General features: G+C 42.5%; 1 protein-coding gene across 7 annotated transcripts in view; it reads left to right on the forward strand.

Annotated features, from left to right (window-relative positions):
- Positions 1–21,806, forward strand: part of LOC139408533 (ceramide transfer protein-like) — a 57,602-nt gene that overhangs the window by 18,744 nt on the left and 17,052 nt on the right. For 4 of the 7 annotated variants that reach the window (XM_071152528.1, XM_071152529.1, XM_071152530.1 and 1 more), the window contains 2 exons: positions 7,092–7,208; positions 10,502–10,579. In XM_071152528.1, the coding sequence (XP_071008629.1) occupies positions 7,092–7,208; positions 10,502–10,579 (195 nt within the window). The remainder of the gene's footprint in view (positions 1–7,091; positions 7,209–10,501; positions 10,580–21,806) is intronic. The other 3 variants (XM_071152532.1, XM_071152531.1, XM_071152533.1) reach the window with 2 other exon arrangements.

Raw genomic sequence — 21,806 nt, forward strand, 5'->3', positions numbered from 1 at the left:
TTGGACCCCAGGAAGAATAGCTGCTGCTTTGGCAGAGGCTAATGGGGATCCCTAATCAATTCTGTTCCCATGTGCTATAGGCTATGCAAGCCTCCGCTGTTCCTCTTCACTTGAAATCCCAGGAAAAGCTATAGGTTACAAAAGCTATAGGGCATGTTTTTTTTATATACTAAGCCTAATGGTCTTTCTTGTGAAGAGAAACAGGCTTGCTCTTGTAAAATATAAAATAGGCCTAGGCCAAATGAAAGAAAAGTGGAAGGCACTTGCAAACCACTTGAGCATCGAGGCAAACAATGACATGATGTAAAAGATGTGCAGGCTAAACAGCGTCTGTTGTTGAGTTGCTACATTTCTATATTTTTCATTACGTGTATACTGAACTAAAATATAAACGCAACATGCAAAAATGTAAAAGATTTGACTGATTTTACAGTTCATATAAGGAACTTGGTCAATTTTAAATAAATTCATTAGCCATAATCTATTGATATAACATGACTGGGAATACAGATATGTATCTGTTGCTCACAGATCCCTTAAAAAAAAAAAATAGGGGCGTGGAAGTTGCTAAATATTGGCGGGAACTGGAACACGCTGTCGTACACGTCGATCCAGAGCATCCCAAACATGTTCAATGGGTGACTTGTAAGATGAGTATGCAGGCTATGGAAGAACTGGGACACTTTCAGCTTCCAGGAATTGTGTACACATCCTTGCAACATGGGGCCGTGCATCATTATGTTGGAACATGAGGTAGTGGCGGCGGATGAATGGCACGACAATGGGCCTCAGGATCTAGTCACAGTATCGATGTGCATTCATATTGCCATCGATAAAAAGCAATTGTATTCATTGTTCGTAACTTATGCCCGCCCGTACCATAACCTCACCGCCACCATGGGGAACTCTGTTTATAAAATTGACATCAGCAAACCGCTCACCCTCACAACGCCATGTGCATGGTCTGCGGTTTTGAGGCCCGTTGGACGTACTACCAAATTCTCTAAAACAACATTGGAGGCGGTTTATGGTAGAGAAATTAACATAAAATTATCTGGCAACAGGGGCCTCCCTAGTGGCGCGGTGCTAGCTGCGTCACTACAGATCCTGGTTCGATCCCAAGCTGTATCGCAGACTGCCGCAACCTGGAGACCCATGATACGGCGCACAATTGGCCCGCGTCGTCCGGGTTAGGGGGGGTTTGGCTGGCCGGGTTGTCCTTGTCTTATCGTGGTCTAGCGTCTCCTGTGGCGGGCTGGGCGCAATGCACGCTGACATGGTCGCCAGGTGTACGGTGTTTCCTCCGACACATTGGTGCGGCTGGCTTCTGGGTTAAGCGAGCAGTGCGGCTTGGTGGGGTCGTGTTTCGGTGGATGCGCGGCTCTCGACCTTCGCCTGTCCCGAGTCTGTACGGGAGTTGCAGCGATGGGACAAGACTGTAACTACCAATTGGATATCACGAAAAATGGGTAAAAAAAAGTTATCTGGCAACAGCTTTGGTGGACATTCCTGCAGTCAGCATGCCAATTGCTCACTCCTTCAACTTGATACATCTGTGGCATTGTGTTGTGTGTCCAAACTGCACATTTTATAGTGGGCTTTTATTGTCCCCAGCACAAGGTACACCTGTGTAATGATCGTACTGTTTAATCAGCTTCTTTATATACCACCTGTCAGGTAGATGGATTATCTTGGCAAAGGAGAAATGCTCAGTAATAGGGATGTAAACAAATTTGTACCAAGAATTTGAGAAAAATATCCTTTTTGTATGTATGGAAAATTTCTGGGGTCTTTCTATTTCAGCGGATGAAACATGGGGCCAACACTTTACATATTGCGTTTTATATTTTTGTGTACATTGAAGTATTATTTGCAGTTGTCACTGACAATGAACACACCCTGGAGCACTGAATGGTCTTGTTACCACCTTATTAATAGGCCTACATCGTGTAGTAGGATGCGTTGCTCACTTGATTGACAATTGTACTGCAGAATGTTAAACGGTCCGCTGGTGTGGATGCTCGACAACATTTATAGTGATGTATAATTTATCGTTATAGTTATCGTCCTTGGTGTGGATGGCTCTTAACTTTGGCTAAAGATTTGACATGTTGAATCTTTGAAACTCCAGCCAAGGACATGAGACGTTCTAAAACTAGACAGTTAAGATGAAACAAATTGTTGTGTTTCATCTTATGTATCTGAACTGCGGTTTATGATCATGCCTATTCCGCTCCAGTGGACCAGTGACTTGTGTGAAGTAGCTAGCTAGTTAGCCAATATCAGTGTGGCTTTCAGACCAGAAATCAGAAATGCAACAGAAGGTCAAGTAATGTTATACATATAAGTTAGCTACTTACGACTAATATACGGTGCATTTGGAAAGTATTCAGACCCCTTAACTTTTTGTCACGTTAGTCTTTTTCTAAAATGTATTAAAAATCTGTTTTTAAGTCATCCATCTACACACAATACCCCATAATGGTAAAGAAAAAACAGGTTTTTAGAAATGTTTGCTAATTTGTAAAAAAAACACAAAAAAAACAGATATACCTTACATAAGTATTCAGACCCTTTGCTGTGAGACTCTAAATTTAGCAAGTAAAAGGCACATGACAGCCCGCTTGGAGTTTGCCAAAAGGCACCTAAAGACTCTCAGATCATGAGAAACATGTCTGATGAATGTTCTGATGGAACCAAGATTCAACTCTTTGGCCTGATTGCCAAGCATCACGCCTGGAGGAAACCGGGCACCATCCCTGCGGTGAAGCATGGTGGTGGCAGCATCATGTTGTGGGGATGTTTTTCAGGGACTGGGAGACTAGTCAGGATTGAGGGAAAGATGAATAGAGCAAATTACAGAGAGATCCTTGATGAAAACCTGCGCTAGAGCTCTCAGAACCTTAGACTGGGGTGAAGGTTCACCTTCCAACATGACAGCGACCCTAAGCACACAGCCAAGACAACGCAGGAGTGGCTTCGGGACAAGTATCTGAATGTCCTTGAGTAGGCCAGTCAGAGCCTGGACTTGAACCCAATCGAACATCTCTGGAGAGACCTGAAAATATCTGTGCAGCAACACTCCCCATCCAACCTGACAGAGCTTGAGAGGATCTGCAGAGAAGAATGGAAGAAACTCCCCAAATACAGGTGTGCCAAGCTTGTTGCGTCATACACAAGAAGAGTCGAGGCTGTAATCACTGCCAAAGGTGCTTCAACAAAGTACTGAGTAAAGGGTCTGAATACTTATGTAAGTGTCATATTTCAGTTTTAATTGTTAATAGAAGTGACTCGTTTCAGGAAACTAGGCGTATGTCACTACTTTACCGGAGCGTAATTTGAACATACTTTCATGTGCCTTAGTAACAAACTTGTATTCCATCCATAAATATGGATACAATTGTTAAATTACGAACATAGGTGGTGGAAAAAAACAGGAACCTTCCCGCTAGCCATGATTGGCTGAGATAATAGATGGGCTGGACATGCCGGGAGAGGAGTTTGGATTGGTCTGTCATGTAGCCTGCTTCTGTCTATAACATGCGCTGTTCAGTGTTGACAGTCCTTTATACCACGCCATTTTTGAAAGATATAACGTTAGCCGTTGAGAACAACAAAAGTTTTGCTACTTTTCTCAACATTGACGCCCTAAATTTAGGAGGTGCTATTGACAGATAAAAAAGAAAAAAGTGATGGGCTACTTTCTGCTTACGCCACGGTCAGTGTTAACCAGAGTGACTTGACACAATACTGGCCAAACAAGATGTAGCTACAAACAAAACGGAGATAAATGGTCCTGGTCTGCCATGAAGCTTTATCAAGTGTTACATGAGGTGAAAGGGAGATTGGACTACCAACCTATTTGCTTACTAGACTTTCTGCCTCTACATTAACTACAACTATTGCTCCAATTCTAGCTGTGAATATGAGGGATTGATTAGTTTCCCGCTCTGGTAGTCCTCTGGTTCTGATAGCTGTTGATCTGCGACATCAGAAGATTTCTGACCTGAACTAACTGGCCAGGTTATTACACACACGTACGTACGTTTTACTATCCTTGTGGGAACCAAACAATTGATTCCCATTCAAAATCCTATTTTCCCTAACCTTAACCCCTAAACTTAACCCTAATTATAAACCTAAGCCTAAAATATCAATTTTCCATGTGGGGACTGGCGAAATGTCCCGAATTGTCACTGTTTTCCTATCTTTGAGCACTTCTGGTCCCCACAAGGATAGTAAAACCAAACACACACACACACTACATTCAAAACAAACAGTAAAGCAGTCAAACACCCTGGTCTCAGACTTGGATGCTGTTGTTGTTTACTGAAAGAGATTTGACATCTCCCTGCTGTGTTTATGGGTCAGAACGTTTATGGGTCAGAACGTCCTCCTCACTAAATCTACCCCTCTCCCCCTCTCGCTCTCAATTCAATTTCAATATATGGGTCTTTATTGACACGGGAAACATATGTTTACATTGCCAAAGCAAGTGAAATAGATAATAAACAAAAGTGAAATAAACAATACAAAATTAACAGTAAACATTACACTTACAAAAGTTCCAAAATAATAAAGACATAGTGTTGTAATGATGTGCAAATAGGGAAAATAAATAACCCATATAGGTTGTATTTACAATGGTGTTTGTTCTTCACTGGTTACCCTTTTCTTGTGGCAACAGGTCACAAATCTTGCTGCTGTGATTGCACACTGAGGTATTTCACCCAATATATATATCTATCTATATCTATATCTCTCTCTATATATATATATATATATATCGGAGTTTATCAAAATTTGATTTGTTTTATAATTCTTTGTGGGTCTGTGTAATCTGAGGGAAATATGTCTCTCTAATATGGCCATATATTTGGCAGGTTGTTTAGAAGTGCAGCTCAGTTTTGGTTTCCAGTGCAGCTCAGTTTGTGGTTTCCAGTGCAGCTCAGTTTGTGCACTCTTGAGGACCAGGTCTGCCATCGGCGGCCTTTCTTAATAGCAAGGCTATGCTCACGGAGTCTGTACCTAGTTAGAGATTTCCTTAGTTTTGGGTCAGTCACAGTGGTCAGGTATTCTGCGTACTCTCTGTTTAGTGCCAAATAGCATTCTAGTTGTTTTTTTGTGTAAATTCTTTCCAATTTGTCAAGTAATTATCTTTTTGTTTTCTCATGATTTGGTTGGGTTTAATTGTGTTGCTGTCTGTGAACAGAGCCCTAGGATCAGGTTGCTTAGGAGGCTCTTCTCCAGGTTTATTTCATCGTGGGTGATGGAAAGTTTGAGAATTGCTTCCTTTTAAGTGGTTGTAGAATTTAACGGCTCTTTTCTTGATTTTGATAATTTGTTCGTGTCGGCCTAATTCTGCTCTGCATGCATTATTTGGTGCTTTATGTTGTACACAGAGGATATTTTTGCTGAATTCTGCATGCTGAGTGTTTGTCCTATTTTTTTTATTTTTTAAATGATTGGTTGGTGAGTAGACACCAGACCTCACTACCATAATGGGCAATGGGTTCTATAACGGATTCAATTATTTTGATCCAGATCTTAATTGGTATGTTGAATTTTATGTTCCTTTAGATAGCATAGAAGGACTTTCTTGCCTTGTCGCTCAGATTGTTAACAGCTTTGTGGAAGTTACCTGTGGCGCTGATGTTTAGGCCGAGGTATGTATAGTTTTTTTTGTGTGCTCTAGGGCAACGGTATCTAGTTGGAATTTGTATTCGTAGTCCTGGGAACTAGACCTTTTTTGGAACACCTTTTGTCTCACTGAGATTTACTGTCAGAGCCCAGGTCTGTCAGGGCCCAGGTCTGTCAGGGCCCAGGTCTGTCAGGGCCCAGGTCTGTCAGAATCTGTGCAGAAGATCTAGGTGCTGCTGTATGCCTTACTTTGTTGTGGACAGAAGCACCAGATCATCAGCAAACAGTAGCAAACATTTCACTTCAGATTCTAGTATGGTGAGGCCGGGTGCTGCAGACTGTTCTAGTGCCATTGACAATTCGTTGATATATATGTTAAGGAGGGTGGGACTTAAGCTGCATCCCTGTCTCAACCCCCGGCCCTGTGGAAAGAAATGTGTGTGCCAATTTTAACCGCACACTTGTTGGTCCCCCCTTTGCTGCTATAACAGCCTCCACTCTTCTGGGAAGGCTTTCCACTAGATGTTGAAAAATTGCTGCAGGGATTTGCTTCCATTCAGCTAGTGAGGTCAGGCATCGCAGTCAGCATTCCAATTCATCCCAAAGGTGTTCGTTAGGGTTGAGGTCAGGGCTATGTGCAGGCCAGTCAAGTTCTTCCACACCGATCTCAACAAACCATTTCTGCATGGACATCGCTTTATGCACGGGGGCATTGTCATGCTAAAACAGGAAAGGGCCTCCCCCAAACTGTTGGCACAGAGTTGGAAGAACAGAATCGTCTAGAATGTCGTATGCTGTAGCATTAAGATTTCCCTTCACTGGAACTAAGGGACCTAGCCCGAACCTAGCCTGAAAAACATCCCCATTATTTCGCCTCCACCGAACTATACAGTTGGCACTATGCATTAGGGCAGGTAGCGTTTTCCCGGCATCCATCAAACTCCGATTCATCCGTCGGACTGCCAGATGGTGAAGGTGACTCCAGAGAATGCGTTTCCACTGCTCCAGAGTCCAATGGCGGTGAGCTTAACACCACTCCAGCCGATGCTTAGCATTGCTAAGGCTTATGTGCGGCTGCTCGGCCATGGAAACCCATTTCATGAAGCTCCCGACGAACAGTTCATGTGCTGACTCTGCTTCCAGAGGCAGGTTGGAACTTGGTAGTGAGTGTTGCAACCGAGGACAGACTATTTTTACGTGCTACGCGCTTCAGCACTCAGCGGTCCCGTTCTGTGAGCTTGTGTGGCCTACCATTTCGCGGCTGAGCTGTTTTTGCTCCGAGACGTTTCCACTTCACAATAACAGCACTTACAGTTTACCCTTCATATTCCCCTCCCCCCTCTTTCTTTTTTGACAGGCCCACAATGTTAAATGTTTTGTTGATGTTGATATGATTTAAATATACTAATCATATTTCTCTCTCTACCCTTTCTCTCTATCTCTACCCTCAGCCCCTTGAGTTTGATGAGTGCAGGCTTGACATCAGTGTTAACGACAGTGTGTGGTACCTGAGAGCCATAGACTCCGAACACAGACACCAGTGGATCAACTCCATCGAACTACACAGGGTAAGAGACACACATCACCAGAGTTTGCCATATGTCTTTCTAATTGTATTGTATTTGAATTCTGTCATTTTGAAATGGAATGGATCTAACTTGGTTCTTTCCTCTGCTGTATTCTTCTTTAAATTACAGGTTTTATTGCCACAACTTATAAACGCAACATACAATTTAAACTATTGTACTGAATTACAGTTCATATAAGGAAATAAATAAATTGGACTCTAATCTATGGATTTTGCATGCCTGGGCATAGGTCCACCAACTGGGGAGCCAGGCCCAGCCAATCAGAAGTATTTCCCCAGAAAGGGCTTTATTACAGACAAATTCTCCTCAGTTTCATCAGCTGTCCAGGTGGCTGGTCTCAGACGTTCCCGCAGGTGAAGAAACCGGATGTGGAGGTCCTGGGCTGGCATGGTTACATGTGGTCTGTGGTTGTGAGGCCAGTTGGACGTACTGCCAAATTCTCTAAAATGGCGTTGGAGATGACTGATGGTAGTGAAATTAACATTCAATTCTCTGGCAACAGCTGTGGTAGACATTCCTGCAGTTGGCATGCCAATTGCACGCTCCCTCAAAACTTGAGACATCTGTGGCATTGTGTTTTGTGACAAAACTGCACATTTTAGAGTGGCCTTTTATTGTCCTCGGGACAAGGTGCACCTGCGTAATGACGATGCTTTTTATTCAGCTTATTTATATGCCACACCTATCAGGTGGATGGATTATCTTGGAAAATGACAAATGCTCACTAACAGGGATGCAAACAAATATATGCACAACATTTGAGAGAAATGTGCTTTTTGTGCGTATGGGATTTTTTTTTATTTCAGCTCATGAAACATGGGACCGCGCTTTACATGTTGTCTTTACATTTGTGTTCAGTATATTTACCACTATCTGGGTTTCCATCCAATCGGCAACAGATTTTCATGCAAATATAGACCACTGCGCCACTTGGGAGGCCCACTTTCACCACCCTGTAAAGTTTGTCATAACTTATTTTGTCTGCCTAATATTCTGCATGGTTTTCCAAGTCGTAGTGGGAAGACCACTCACCTTGTCATCGTGTGACTCCAAGTTTACTTTGATATGATGGTAATTATATCAATATTTGCGCATAAAGGTGTTTCCATTGCCATTTTGAACAAACAAAGGATCTTTCTGCATTTATAAAATTGTATTGGAACTTCCTGTTTCCATCACAGCTTATATTTTTTATATGACTTTACTCAAACAGCTGACTGAAGATAGGAAGCCTGGACATTCGTGCGATCGAATCAGTTTCTGCGGTAAAATGGACTTTCTTCTTGCTGAAACAAGCAGGGTGTTGTAGAAAATGAGTCTTCAGTTGCCTAGGCAACACCCCCCAATGCCTGCAGCACATAGTCAGGAGCGGAGGAGGGTATAAAATGTATTTTATATACACACATACACACACAGTTGAAGTCGGAAGTTTGCATACACCTTAGCCAAATACATTTAAACTCAGTTTTTCCCAATTCCTGACATTTAATCCGAGTAAAAATTAGCTGTTTTAGGTCAGTTAGGATCACCACTTTATTTTAAGTATGTGAAATGTCAGAATAATAGTAGAGAGAATTATTTATTTCAGCTTTTATTTCTTTCATCACATTCCCAGTGGGTCAGAAGTTTACATACTCAATTAGTATTTGGTAGCATTGCCTTTAAATTGTTTAACTTGGGTCAAACATTTTGGGTAGCCTTCCACAAGCTTCCCACATTAAGTTGTGTGTGAATTTTGGCCCCTTCCTCCTGACAGAGCTGGCGTAACTGAGTCAGGTTTGTAGGCCTCCTTGCTTGCACACGCTTTCTCAGTTCTGCCCACAAATTTTCCATAGGATTGAGTTCAGGGCTTTGTGATGGCCACTCCCAATACCTTGACTTTGTTGTCCTTAAGCCATTTTGCCACAACTTTGGAAGTATGCTTGGGGTCATTGTCCATTTGGAAGGCCCATTTGCGACCAAGCTTTAACTTGCTGACTGATGTCTTGAGATGTTGCTTCAATATATCCACATACTTTTCCTCCCTCATGATGCCATCTATTTTGTGAAGTGCACCAGTCCCTCCTGCAGCAGAGCACCCCCACAACATGATGCTGCCTCCCCCGTGCTTCACGGTTGGCATGGTGTTCTTCAGCTTGCAAGCCTCCTCCTTTTTCCTCCAAACATAACGATGGTCATTATGGACAAACAGTTCTATTTTTGTTTCATCGGACCAGAGGACATTTCTCCAAAAAGTATGATCTTTGTCCCCATGTGCAGTTGCAAACCGTAGTCTGGCTTTTTTATGGTGGTTTTGGAGCAGTGGCTTCTTCCTTGCTGAGCGGCCTTTCAGGTTATGTCGATATAGGACTCGTTTTACTGTAGATATAGATACTTTTGTACCTGTTTCCTCCAGAATCTTCACAAGGTCCTTTGCTGTTGTTCTGGGATTGATTTGCACTTTTCGCACCAAAGTATGTTCATCTCTAGGAGACAGAATGCGTCTCCTTCCTGAGCGGTATGACGGCTGCGTGGTCCCATGGTTTTTATGCTTGCGTACTATTGTTTGTACCGATGAACGTGGTACCTTCAGGTGTTTAGAAATTGCTCCCAAGGATGAACCAGACTGGTGGAGGTCTACAATTTTGTTTCTATTTTGTTTCTGAGGTCTTGGACGATTTTTTTTTGATTTTCCCATGATGTCAAGCAAAGAGGCACTGCGTTTGAAGGTAGGCCTTGAAATACATCCACAGGTACACCTCCAATTGACTCAAATGATGTCAATTAGCCTATCAGAAGCATCTAAAGCTAAATCATGACATAATTTTCTGGAATTTTCCAAGCTGTTTAAAGACACAGTCAACTTAGTGTATTTAAACTTCTGACCCACTGGATTTGTGATACAGTGAATTATAAGTGAAATAATCACTGTAAACAATTGTTGGAAAAATTACTTGTGTCATGCACAAAGTAGATGTCCTAACCGACTTGCCAAAACTATAGTTAGTTGAAAAACGAGTTTTAATGACTCCAACCTAAGTGCATGTAAACTTCCGACTTCAACTGTATGTGTGTGTATATATATTAAACATGTTTTGCTATTCGAATGGTTACAACGGTGACCACGGTCATTTGGCTGACAAATAATCGTCGTCCAAAATTTCTTGATCGTCACTTGTGGTACATAGTTGGTTGAGAGTTGTTTCAGTCATTTCGCATAACATTCCCTGTTACACACATTCACTCATAGATTAAACTGTATTAACCGTGTGTGATGTGTCTGTTTCTACTAGAGCCTTAGAGACGGGAGGATAGACAGTGGAGTCATCCAGAGGACCTCCCTAGTCCCTCCATCAGCAGTGTGTTTAATGGCAAGTCTATCTATACTAAACCCAAAGCTACTGTTTGATCTATTTCCCTATAGCACAGTACCCTTAATATAGTGTGTGTGTGTGTGTGTGTCCTTTTATCCGGAGTTGTCATTTGCTGTTCTCACCATTTAAAAACAGGTCAAATAAGGGGGAGTGAGTGGCACCTCTTTTACACTCAGAATGAAGGACAAAGCTTCCAGGGAGGGGTTCTCACTGTTAAGTTCATGTTTTAAGTATCCCTATATTTCTGTTACGGGGCTATCACTCTGTTATTAGTGCGCCTGCGCAGGGGTCTCGTTGTTGATGGACCTGGCCTGAGTGCAATGGCAGCCATGTAGTGTGTTAAAAATGTTGTTAAACTGGAACCTGGTCATTGTGTCACTTCGAGTTAACATTGATAGCAGAGGATGGCTAATAACTACAATGTGCCACCTCGGTTCGACGACAAGAGGTTGTATGAAAGTTGGGAAAATAACTTGGAATCTGGACAGGGGTTACTAATCTGGATGAGATAAAGCATGCACTTGTGGTGGTATTATCACTCGAGACACGGGTTACTAATCTGGATGAGATAAAGCATGCACTTGTGGTGGTATTATCACTCGAGACACGGGTTACTAATCTGGATGAGATAAAGCATGCACTTGTGGTGGTATTATCACTCGAGACACGGGTTACTAATCTGGATGAGATAAAGCATTCACTTGTGGTGGTATTATCACTCGAGACACGGGTTACTAATCTGGATGAGATAAAGCATGCACTTGTGGTGGTATTATCACTCGAGACACGGGTTACTAATCTGGATGAGATAAAGCATGCACTTGTGGTGGTATTATCACTCGAGACACGGGTTACTAATCTGGATGAGATGAAGCATGCACTTGTGGTGGTATTATCACTCGAGGGAAGAGCAAGAGATACAGCACTGGAAATATCCCTGGAGGATTTGAACGAGATGATGGTATGGGAACTTAGATCAGAGCACTGGATTCTGTGTTTCTAACAGAAGAGAAAGACCGTGCCTACGAGGCATATTCAAACTTTGACAGTGTTACTAGAGACATTTCGGTTGCAATGATGGACTACATCATTGATTTTGAACAGAGGTACACTAGGATGCACAAGTACGACATGGTTCTCCCGGATGCAGTGTTAGCTTTCAAGTTGCTAGATGCTACCTGTCTGGATGGTTGGGAGAAACAGTTGGCTTTGACTGCTTGTACTGTGCTGACTTTTGCATCAATGAAGTGGGCACAAAAAAAATTCTGGGGTGAAAACACATCTGTCGTGCCAATAACAGATGGAATGCAAGTGTGTGACGCAGCATATTACACTGAGCAGCAGAGAAAAGGCGGCAACAAGTCCCATACTCAAGACAACCAGAAGAGGGCGCCATTTCCCGGGACAAATCCACTGGACAAATATGGAAGGAGATCAAAATGTGCTATTCCTCAAAGCACTTACCCTGGGGTTAAAGACTGTCCTCATAAAAATGAACAAGTTAAACTAACAGAGGAAAATGTAAACACAGCGAGAGAGCAGTTTAACATTACACTGTTTTCAAATGAATCTACTTCTGATACTGGGATCTTGATAGTTGATAGAATCCTTAAATCAAATAAAATGTTATTGGTCACATACACATGGTTAGCAGATGTTAATGCGAGTGTAGCGAAATGTTTGTGCTTCTAGTTCTGACCATGCAGTAATATCTAACAATTTCACAACAACAACAAAAATAATAAGAATATGTACATATAAATATATGGATGAGCAATGGCCGAACGGCATAGGCAAGATGCAGTAGATGGTATAGAGTACAGTATATACATATGAGATGAATAATGTAGGGTATGTAAACATTATATAAAGTGTTATTGTTTAAAGTGACTAGTGATACATTTATTACATCCAATTTTTAATTATTAAAGTGGCTAGAGATTTGAGTCGGTATGTTGGCAGCAGCCACTCAATGTTAGTGATGGCTGTTTAACAGTCTGATGGCCTTGAGATAGAAGCTGTTTATCAGTCTCTCGGTCCCGGCTTTGATGCACCTGTACTGACCTTGCCTTCTGGATGATAGCGGGGTGAACAGGCAGTGGCTCGGGTGGTTGTTGTCCTTGATGATGTTTTTGGCCTTCTTGTGACATCGGGTGGTGTAGGTGTCCTGGAGGGCAGGTAGTTTGCCCCCGGTGATGTGTTGTGCAGACCTCACTACCCTCTGGAGAGCCTTACGGTTGTGGGCGGAGCAGTTGCCATACCAGGCGGTGATACAGCCCGACAGGATGCTCTCAATTGTGCATCTGTAAAAGTTTGAATGTTTTTGGTGACAAGCCAAATTTCTTCAGCCTCCTGAGGTTGAAGAGGCGCTGTTGCACCTTCTTCACCATGCTGTCTGTGTGGGTGGACCATTTCAGTTTGTCCATGATGTGTACGCCGAGGAACTTAAAACTTTCCAACTTCTCCACTACTGTCCCGTCGATGTGGATGGCGGGTGCTCCCTGTTGTTTCCTGAAGTCTACGATCATCTTCTTTTATTTTGTTGACTTTGAGTGTGAGGTTATTTTCCTGACACCACACTCCGAGGGCCCTCACCTCCTCCCTGTAGGCCGTCTCGTCGTTGTTGGTAATCAAGCCTAGCACTGTAGTGTCGTCTGCAAACTTGATGATTGAGTTGGAGGCGTGCATGGCCACACAGTCATGGGTGAACAGGAAGTACAGTAGGGAGCTCAGAACGCACCCTTGTGGGGCTCCAGTGTTAAGGATCAGCGGGGTGGAGATATTGTTTCCTACCCTCACCACCTGGGGGGCGTCCCGTCAGAAAGTCCAGGACCCAGTTGTACAGGGTGGGGTCGAGATTCAGGGTTTCGAGCTTAATGACGAGTTTGGAGGGTACTATGGTGTTAAATGCTGAGCTGTAGTCGATGAACAGCATTCTTACATAGGTATTCCTCTTGTCCAGATGGGTTAGGGCAGTGTGATTGCGTCGTCTGTGGACCTATTGGGGCGGTAAGCAAATTGGAGTGGGTCTAGGGTGTCAGGTAGGGTGGAGGTGATATGATCCTAGTCTCTCAAAGCACTTCATGATGACAGAAGTGAGTGCTACGGGGCAATAGTCATTTAGCTCAGTTACCTTAGCTTTCTTGGGAACAGGAACAATGATGGCCATCTTGAAGCATGTGGGAACAGCATACTGGGATAGTGATTGATTGAATATGTCCGTGAACCCACCAGCCAGCTGGTCTGCTCATGCTCTGAGGACACGGCTAGGGATGCCGTCTAGGCCGGCAGCCTTGCGAGGGTTAACACGTTTAAATGTTTTACTCATGTTGGCTCCGTTGAAGGAGAGCCCGCAGGTTTTGGTAGCGGGCCGTGTCAGTGGCACTGTATTGTCCTCAAAGTGAGCAAAGTTGTTTAGTTTGTTTGGGAGCAAGACATCAGGGTCTGTGACAGAGCTGGTTTTCTTTTTGTAGTCCGTAATTGACTGTTGACCCTGCCACATACCTCTTGTGTCTGAGCCGTTGAATTGCGACTCTAATTTGTCTCTATACTGACGCTTAGCTTGTTTGATTGGTTTGCGGAGGGAATAACTACACTGTTTGTATTCGGTCATGTTTCCGGTCTCCTTGCCCTGATTAAAAGCAGTGGTTCGCGCTTTCAGTTTTGCGCAAATGCTGCCATCAATCTACGGTATCTGGTTGTGGAAAATTGTAATATTCGACGTGGGTACAACATCACCGATGCACTTGCTAATAAACTCACTCACCGAATCAGCGTTTACATCAATGTTGTTGTTCGACGCTATACGGAACATATCCCAGTCCACGTGATCAAAGCAATCTTGAAGCGTGGAATCCGATTGGTCGAATTGAACAGCGTTGAACAGACCTGAGCACGGCTGTTTCTTTTTTTTGTTTTTGTCTATAGGCTGGGAGCAGCAAAATGGAGTCATGGTCAGATGGCGAGGGAGGGCTTTGTATATGTAGCAAAGTTAGAATAACAATGATCCAGGATTTTGCCGGCCCGGGTCGCGCATTCAATAGGCTGATAAAATGTATGGAGGATCTGGTTTAGGATCTGCTGTGATTGATACTGCATGGTGCAAAATGGCTTGATAGCAATGTCAGTGAACTAAATATGAAAGAAGTACAAAATATGATTGACACACCAAGCAACTGAGCTTTCAAATTTGGAGATGGGAGAATCGTCCATTCTACCAAGAGAGTCAAGATACCAGCAAAAATGTGTCAGACTAAGTGTTACATTGAAAGTGGTCCCTACAGATATCCCCTTACAATTAAGCAAAGCTTCCCTCAAGAAGGCAGGGGCTGTATTAGACATAAAAAAATGATATTTAAACAACCAGTGACCCTTGAACTTACTACCTCAGGCCACTATTGTATAAACATTTTAGACAAAGACATCACACAGAGTCCATGTAATAATTCTGATGCACACAGAGCACATGGAGATTCTGACAGTCACAGAGAACATGAACACAAAGGAAAAACAGTTTGGACATGCTACAGTTGACAGACTTCAGAAATGACTCAATAATGATGATGAGAGTATTTCCATTCTACAGCAGACAGTTAACAGTTGTGAGACATGTCAGAAATACAGCAAACTTAATCCCAGACCAGCTGTTGGTTTGCCACTGGCTTCCAAGTACAATGAAACATTGACTGTAGATCTACATGAGCTAGGACCAAGTGTGTGGTACCTTCACATAGTCAACCACTTCACACACTTTAGTGCTGGAAGCATTTTGAATACAAAGAAACCCAGTGAAATCATCAAGCACTTCATACATTCCTGGATAAGTGTGCATGTCCCGCCCCAGAATTTGTAGTGACAATGGAGGAGAATTCAATAATAATGAAAAAAGAGAAATGGCAGAGAAATTCAACATGGAGGTAAAGACAACTTCTGCATACAGTCCATGGAGGAATGGACTTCTGGAGAGACATAATCAAACACTCAAAGATTATGCTGAAAGTGAAGCAAGACAATAGATGTGACTGGAAAACAGCCCTAGATTGGGCTTTGATGGCAAAATGCTCAATGCACAATGTTCATGGCTACAGCTCATATCAACTAGAATGGACCAGTGTGATTGAATGGGTGGGACAGCACCTTTCAGCACTACATGCAGCGAGAAAACCTTCACTGAAGCAGAGTGTTCAGAGAATTCGCAGGGCTCTACGTAAACAGCTTTGACCCACCCGCCGATGAGAAGTACGAGACTGGTAACAAAGTATAGTACAAACGAGTTGACTCTCAAGAGTGGAAAGGACCGGGAGAAGTCATTGGCCAAGATGGTGTGGTGATATTTGTGAGGCCATTGTCAGGGTGCATCACTCAAGATTGCGGAAAGTAAATGATCAACAAGATGGAGGGGCTGTTGCTGAGAATCAACCTCTTAATTAAAATGACAAAAAATACAAATTAACAGACACAAACCTACCAGGTGTCGCATCCAATGATATGGACACTGAAACACAGGAAAAACAAATGAGGAAAACATTCAATAAGAGCCACATGTTAATCAATCAAATCAAATTTATTTATAAAGCTCTTCGTACATCAGCTGATATCTCAAAGTGCTGTACAGAAACCCAGCCTAAAACCCAAAACAGCAAGCAATGCAGGTGTAGAAGCACGGTGGCTAGGAAAAACTCCCTAGAAAGGCCAAAACCTAGGAAAAAACCTAGAGAGGAACCAGGCTATGAGGGGTGGCCAGTCCTCTTCTGGCTGTGCCGGGTGGAGATTATAACAGAACATGGCCAAGATGTTCAAATGTTCATAGATGACCAGCATGGTCAAATAATAATAATCACAGTGGTTGTCGAGGGTGCAGCAGGTCAGCACCTCAGGAGTAAATGTCAGTTGGCTTTTCATAGACAACGTTGGAACAACAATCTGAAAACTGGACAAACTGTTAAATACATGGACAGAGAAAGTGGTATTCCACATACAGCAACAGTCGAGCAGGAAAAGCCAAAGGAAAACACCAGAACTGGTACAACTTGCAGTACTCTGAACCAGCTACACTTTCTGGTACAACAGGGCCAGCTGACCTGTCACTTGTAGATAATCTCAGAATTGAACCAATGGAAAATCAAGAAAAACAGAATGACATTCAAAATGATATACTTGAAACAAAGGACGTGTCATTTGACTCAGCTAAGCTAGATGAGCTCAGTAATTGGAGGAAAAATTGATTGTTTGAGGAAGTCAGACATTGGACAAAAATGTGTCTCAAGGTGGGTGTGTACCCTTAAAGAATCCTTAACTGGAATAGTGCCAAAAGCACGTCTTGTGGCTAGAGGTTTTGAGGAGCTGGCTGCTAAAGAACTCCCAAAAGACTCACCGACATGCGCCTCAGAGTCACTCAGATTGCTGCTGACAGTGATCTGCCAGAAAAAATGGAAACTTCATTCCATAAATATCAAATCTGCATTTTTGCAGGGAACAGAGATGTCAAGGGACATTTACATCTGACCTACGCCTGAAGGTAAGAGCGAAGGAACACTGTGGAAAGTAAAGTGTGTGTATGGCCTGGCAGATGCATCACTCTACTGGTACAAAAAAAGTAAAGGCAGCAATGCTGAGTACAGGTCTTCTATTGGCTTGATCAAGACTGCAATGTGACTGAGGTACTTGCCTGTCATGTTGATGACTTCATCTGGGGTGGCTCACAGGCCTTTGCTACAACTGTGATTTCACACCTCAAAGCTGTTTTCCAGGTCAGCCATGAGGAGCATGATAAACTCTATGCCAACATAACAAGAATGATTACAGTTGATGGAAAAATACTGATTTAACAGGAGAACTATATCAATAATCTTCAACCTATCCACATGCATAATTCAAGAGCCATACAAAGGAATTCCCCTCTCTGTGGAGTTGAAGCTGATGAATTGAGGTCAAAGATGGGTCTGTTGCTAGACAGAGTAGACCTGATGGAATGTTTGATGGCTTCAACTTGGCATCCAACAGAACATGCCGATGTACAAACCATTCATGAGGCAAACAAATTTGTTGGTAAACTGAAATCACAACAAGTGACTCTAAAGTTTCAGCATGTTGGAAAAGATGACTCTCTGAAACTAGTTGTCTTCAGTGATGCTTCGGTAGGGAACCTTACTGATTGAGGCACACAAGGTGGACATCTAATCGTGTTAATGGGTGACGGAGGAAGATTCTCACCTATCTGTCGGCAGTCAAAAAGGATCAAAGGGTTGTCTGAAGCACACTGGCTGGAGAAACACTTGCTCTTGCGGATGGAATTGACAATGCTATATTTCTTGCAACTCTGTTCTCAGAGCTTACCACTGGTGAGACAAAACAGCACATTCTACCTGTAGTTTGTGTCACTGACAACTACTCCTTAGTTGATGCTGTGAAGTCAACCAAGTCTGTCACAGAGAAAAGACTTCGTCTTGAGATTAGCAGCATCAAGGAACTTATTCAAGCACAGAGAATCCAGCGGATTCTGTGGTCGACCACAAAGGAACAGCTTGCTGACTGTCTGACTAAAAAAGGAGCATCTGCTCTTGTGCTCCTAAAGGCTCTCAGTAATGGAAAGTTAATTATGTTGTTGATGTTTTATTTGTCTTTAAAGAAAAGTGGGAGATTGTTAAGTTCATGTTTTAAGTATCCCTATATTTCTGTTGTTACGGGGCTATCACTCTGTTATTAGTGCGCCTGCGTAGGGGTCTCGCTGTTGATGGACCTGGCCTGAGTGCAATGGCAACCATGTAGTGTGCTAATACGTTTTAGTAAACTTTGTTAAACTGGAACCTTTTCATTGTCATTTCGAGTTCACACACACACACACACACACACAGAGTAATGTGTTGTACAGGACTCTGCATCGCTGATCCAGCTTCTAATCTTTTCCACAGATGCCCTGATCCTTCTGGAATTATGTCCTATTACTCATCAGAGAGAAGGAGAGAGAATGAATAGATCAAATGAAAGTAAGAAGTCCTTATCAAGTAGGTCACAGATTTGAAAGAGAGGGAGAGAGAAGGGCATGAGAGAGGAGGAGGGAGAGCGTTGTGGATAGATCAGCATAGAGAATAGAGAGCAGGATAGAGAGGAGGAGAGGCAAGATAAGATATGAGGCAGGAGGAGTGTAGGAGTGGGAGGACCTAATTCCAGACAGAGCAGGGATTCCTCAGTGACTTTCTGAGCCAATCTCCTAGGGAGGGGTTTGCTTATGCAGTGGTCATGGTGTGTGAGGTTGCAGGTGGTGTGAAGGTGAAAAAAAGGCACTCTGAACACAGCAGAACAAATAGTGGACCTGTGAGCATGGGGGGGCTGATATTTTAGCCAATATTCAATTTCATTAAATTTGAACATTTTGATGACAACATTTCCCAGAGACAGCCGTGTATGCATCCATTTTAAAATCAAACAATACATTTGACTAAATAACAACATAATGGTAATGATTTTATTTGAATGGTAAATCTCGTGATAAACTGGATACATTTTTGATGGCATAGGCCTACTCACAAGGTGAATGCATATTCAATAGGAGTGTGCATGCATTGAGTTATTGTTTTGGCTGATCAGTGGAGTTTGTCATCTATAGCACCATAATCTGTTGACCTTCCATTTGGGACTTATATAAGTCTACTGATCAACAACGTTTGCATAGAAGCATCACTCCAGCATGTCACACCCGTATGGAAGGACATCATATAGGCACTGCTGTTTGTTTTTTTAGCTGTTATCTCTAAACAACTCAGCTTCTAGGATGAAATTTGTAACAACTCAATTGACTAGTTCAGCTATCTGTCAAGAAATGGGCAGGTTGTAACTTGATCCTACTGCTACGATTGGATAGAGCAAGGCTGTAAATCTGCTCCCTTTCACTTCTCTTCACATCTCTCTCCATCGCTCATATCACGTGCTGCTGTTTACTAACTATGCTACATGCTCTCTTCCACATTAACCCTTAACTCCTGTAATACTAGGCCCCACAGAGTATCTGTCATATTTTCTGAGTGCTATTTCACACAGGGTGAATCACCATGTCAAATAATGTAATCTCCAGAGAGAGCTTCCCTCTTTTCCCACCAGTCTCTCCCTCCCAATCTCTCTCCCTTTTCCTCCTTCCTTTTCTCTCTTCCCCCTTCCCCTCTATTTTAAGTTTATGGGTAATGTAAGTCAGAGAGCTGTAAAGGGAGAGGCCAGAGGGATTCCATCCATCCTCACTTTTTTTACAGGAAGTCATCCTGTGACATCGCTCTGTGGTTGTCATGATCCTTGTTGCCATGGTCACACTACATTGCTGCCATAGAAATGGAAAGAATAGAAGGTGCTTGGAAGTGCTAACTCTGGAAATTTGACTGGTAAACTCATGGGTACACTAGCAATAGCTCCCTGGTATAGTCCCTGACTTAAAATAAATTACTTTCTGTTTATGAGATACAGATTAAGACAAGTTGTTTTGCATCATATCTAATTGCTTTTTTGTTTTCATGTCAGGCTGAAGGAGAGTACAGCTGCAGCTCTATGTCATGGTCAGAAACTCTTCCTTTCCAGAACCTGACCATTATAGTCTTTTCATACAAGTTGAATCGGGACTTCACTTCCCAGTCACTCCATATTTGCTCATGTGCATTTAAGTTGTGGCATTCAAGAAACTGGCGTAGGGGGTTTGGTGAGAAAAAGTATATTTCCTATTTTTGCTGATTTGGAAGGGCTATGTAGGAGTAGACATCTACAGCAGTGATCCACTGAGATTGGAGCAGTAGGTTTTCAGCCACGTACTCTCCTTCCCCAACAAAGCTCAGCCTGACCCAAAGTTGGTGAGGTTGGGCTCAAGATTGGGAACCATGATGGAAAACTTGCTCAGTTGTGATAAGATAGGGGGACCACAGCACCTAGACCGCATTCTGACATTGTGTGTTACTAGGTTACCACATTTGGCTCACAGCAAAAACGTGACCCTTTTCAAAAACTATTTTCTTCTCGGCTTGTTTTTGTCAATTACAAAGCTATATTTAAGGAAATAACTGTCTAAAGATGACTTTTCCACATTGCCTGCTCCCTGGTGTTCTCACTACTTAGAAAAACATAATATTGTAGTGCTTCCCTCATGCCACTTTTCATGACTGTGCTAGCAGTCACTTGATTGACTGCTAGCTAGCAACCAACCGGATCATTAAGCTAGCCAAGACCAACAACACAAACAAACAGACTAGACTATAAAGCTACAAGTAGTGAGTAGAGTTACAGACTATACAGCTACAAGTAGTGACTAGAGTTACAGACTATACAGCTACAAGTAGTGACTAGAGTTACAGACTATACAGCTTCAAGTAGTGAGTAGAGTTACAGACTATACAGCTACAAGTAGTGAGTAGAGTTACAAACAGACTATACAGCTTCAAGTAGTAAGTAGTGTTACAAACAGACTATACAGCTACAAGTAGTGAGTAGAGTTACAGACTATACAGCTACAAGTAGTGAGTAGAGTTACAGACTATACAGCTACAAGTAGTGAGTAGAGTTACAGACTATACAGCTACAAGTAGTGAGTAGAGTTAGACTATACAGCTACAAGTAGTGAGTGGAGTTACAAACAGACTATACAGCTTCAAGTAGTAAGTAGTGTTACTACTTGTAGCTGTATAGTCTGTTTGTGAGTAGAGTTACAGACTATACAGCTACAAGTAGTGAGTAGAGTTAGACTATACAGCTACAAGTAGTGAGTAGAGTTACAAACAGACTATACAGTTACAAGTAGTGAGTAGTGTTACAAACAGACTATACAGCTTCAAGTAGTGAGTAGAGTTACAGACTATACAGCTACAAGTAGTGAGTAGAGTTACAAACAGACTATACAGTTACAAGTAGTGAGTAGAGTTACAGACTATACAGTTACAAGTAGTGAGTAGAGTTAGACTATACAGCTACAAGTAGTGAGTGGAGTTACAAACAGACTATACAGCTACAAGTAGTGAGTAGAGTTACAAACAGACTATACAGCTACAAGTAGTGAGTAGAGTTACAAACAGACTATACAGCTACAAGTAGTGAGTAGAGTTACAGACTATACAGCTACAAGTAGTGAGTAGAGTTACAGACTATACAGTTACAAGTAGTGAGTAGTGTTACAAACAGACTATACAGCTTCAAGTAGTGAGTAGAGTTACAAACAGACTATACAGTTACAAGTAGTGAGTAGAGTTACAGACTATAC

The sequence above is a fragment of the Oncorhynchus clarkii genome, chromosome 5 (genome assembly GCF_045791955.1).
Source record: "Oncorhynchus clarkii lewisi isolate Uvic-CL-2024 chromosome 5, UVic_Ocla_1.0, whole genome shotgun sequence".
NCBI classification, from domain to species: Eukaryota; Metazoa; Chordata; class Actinopteri; order Salmoniformes; family Salmonidae; genus Oncorhynchus; species Oncorhynchus clarkii.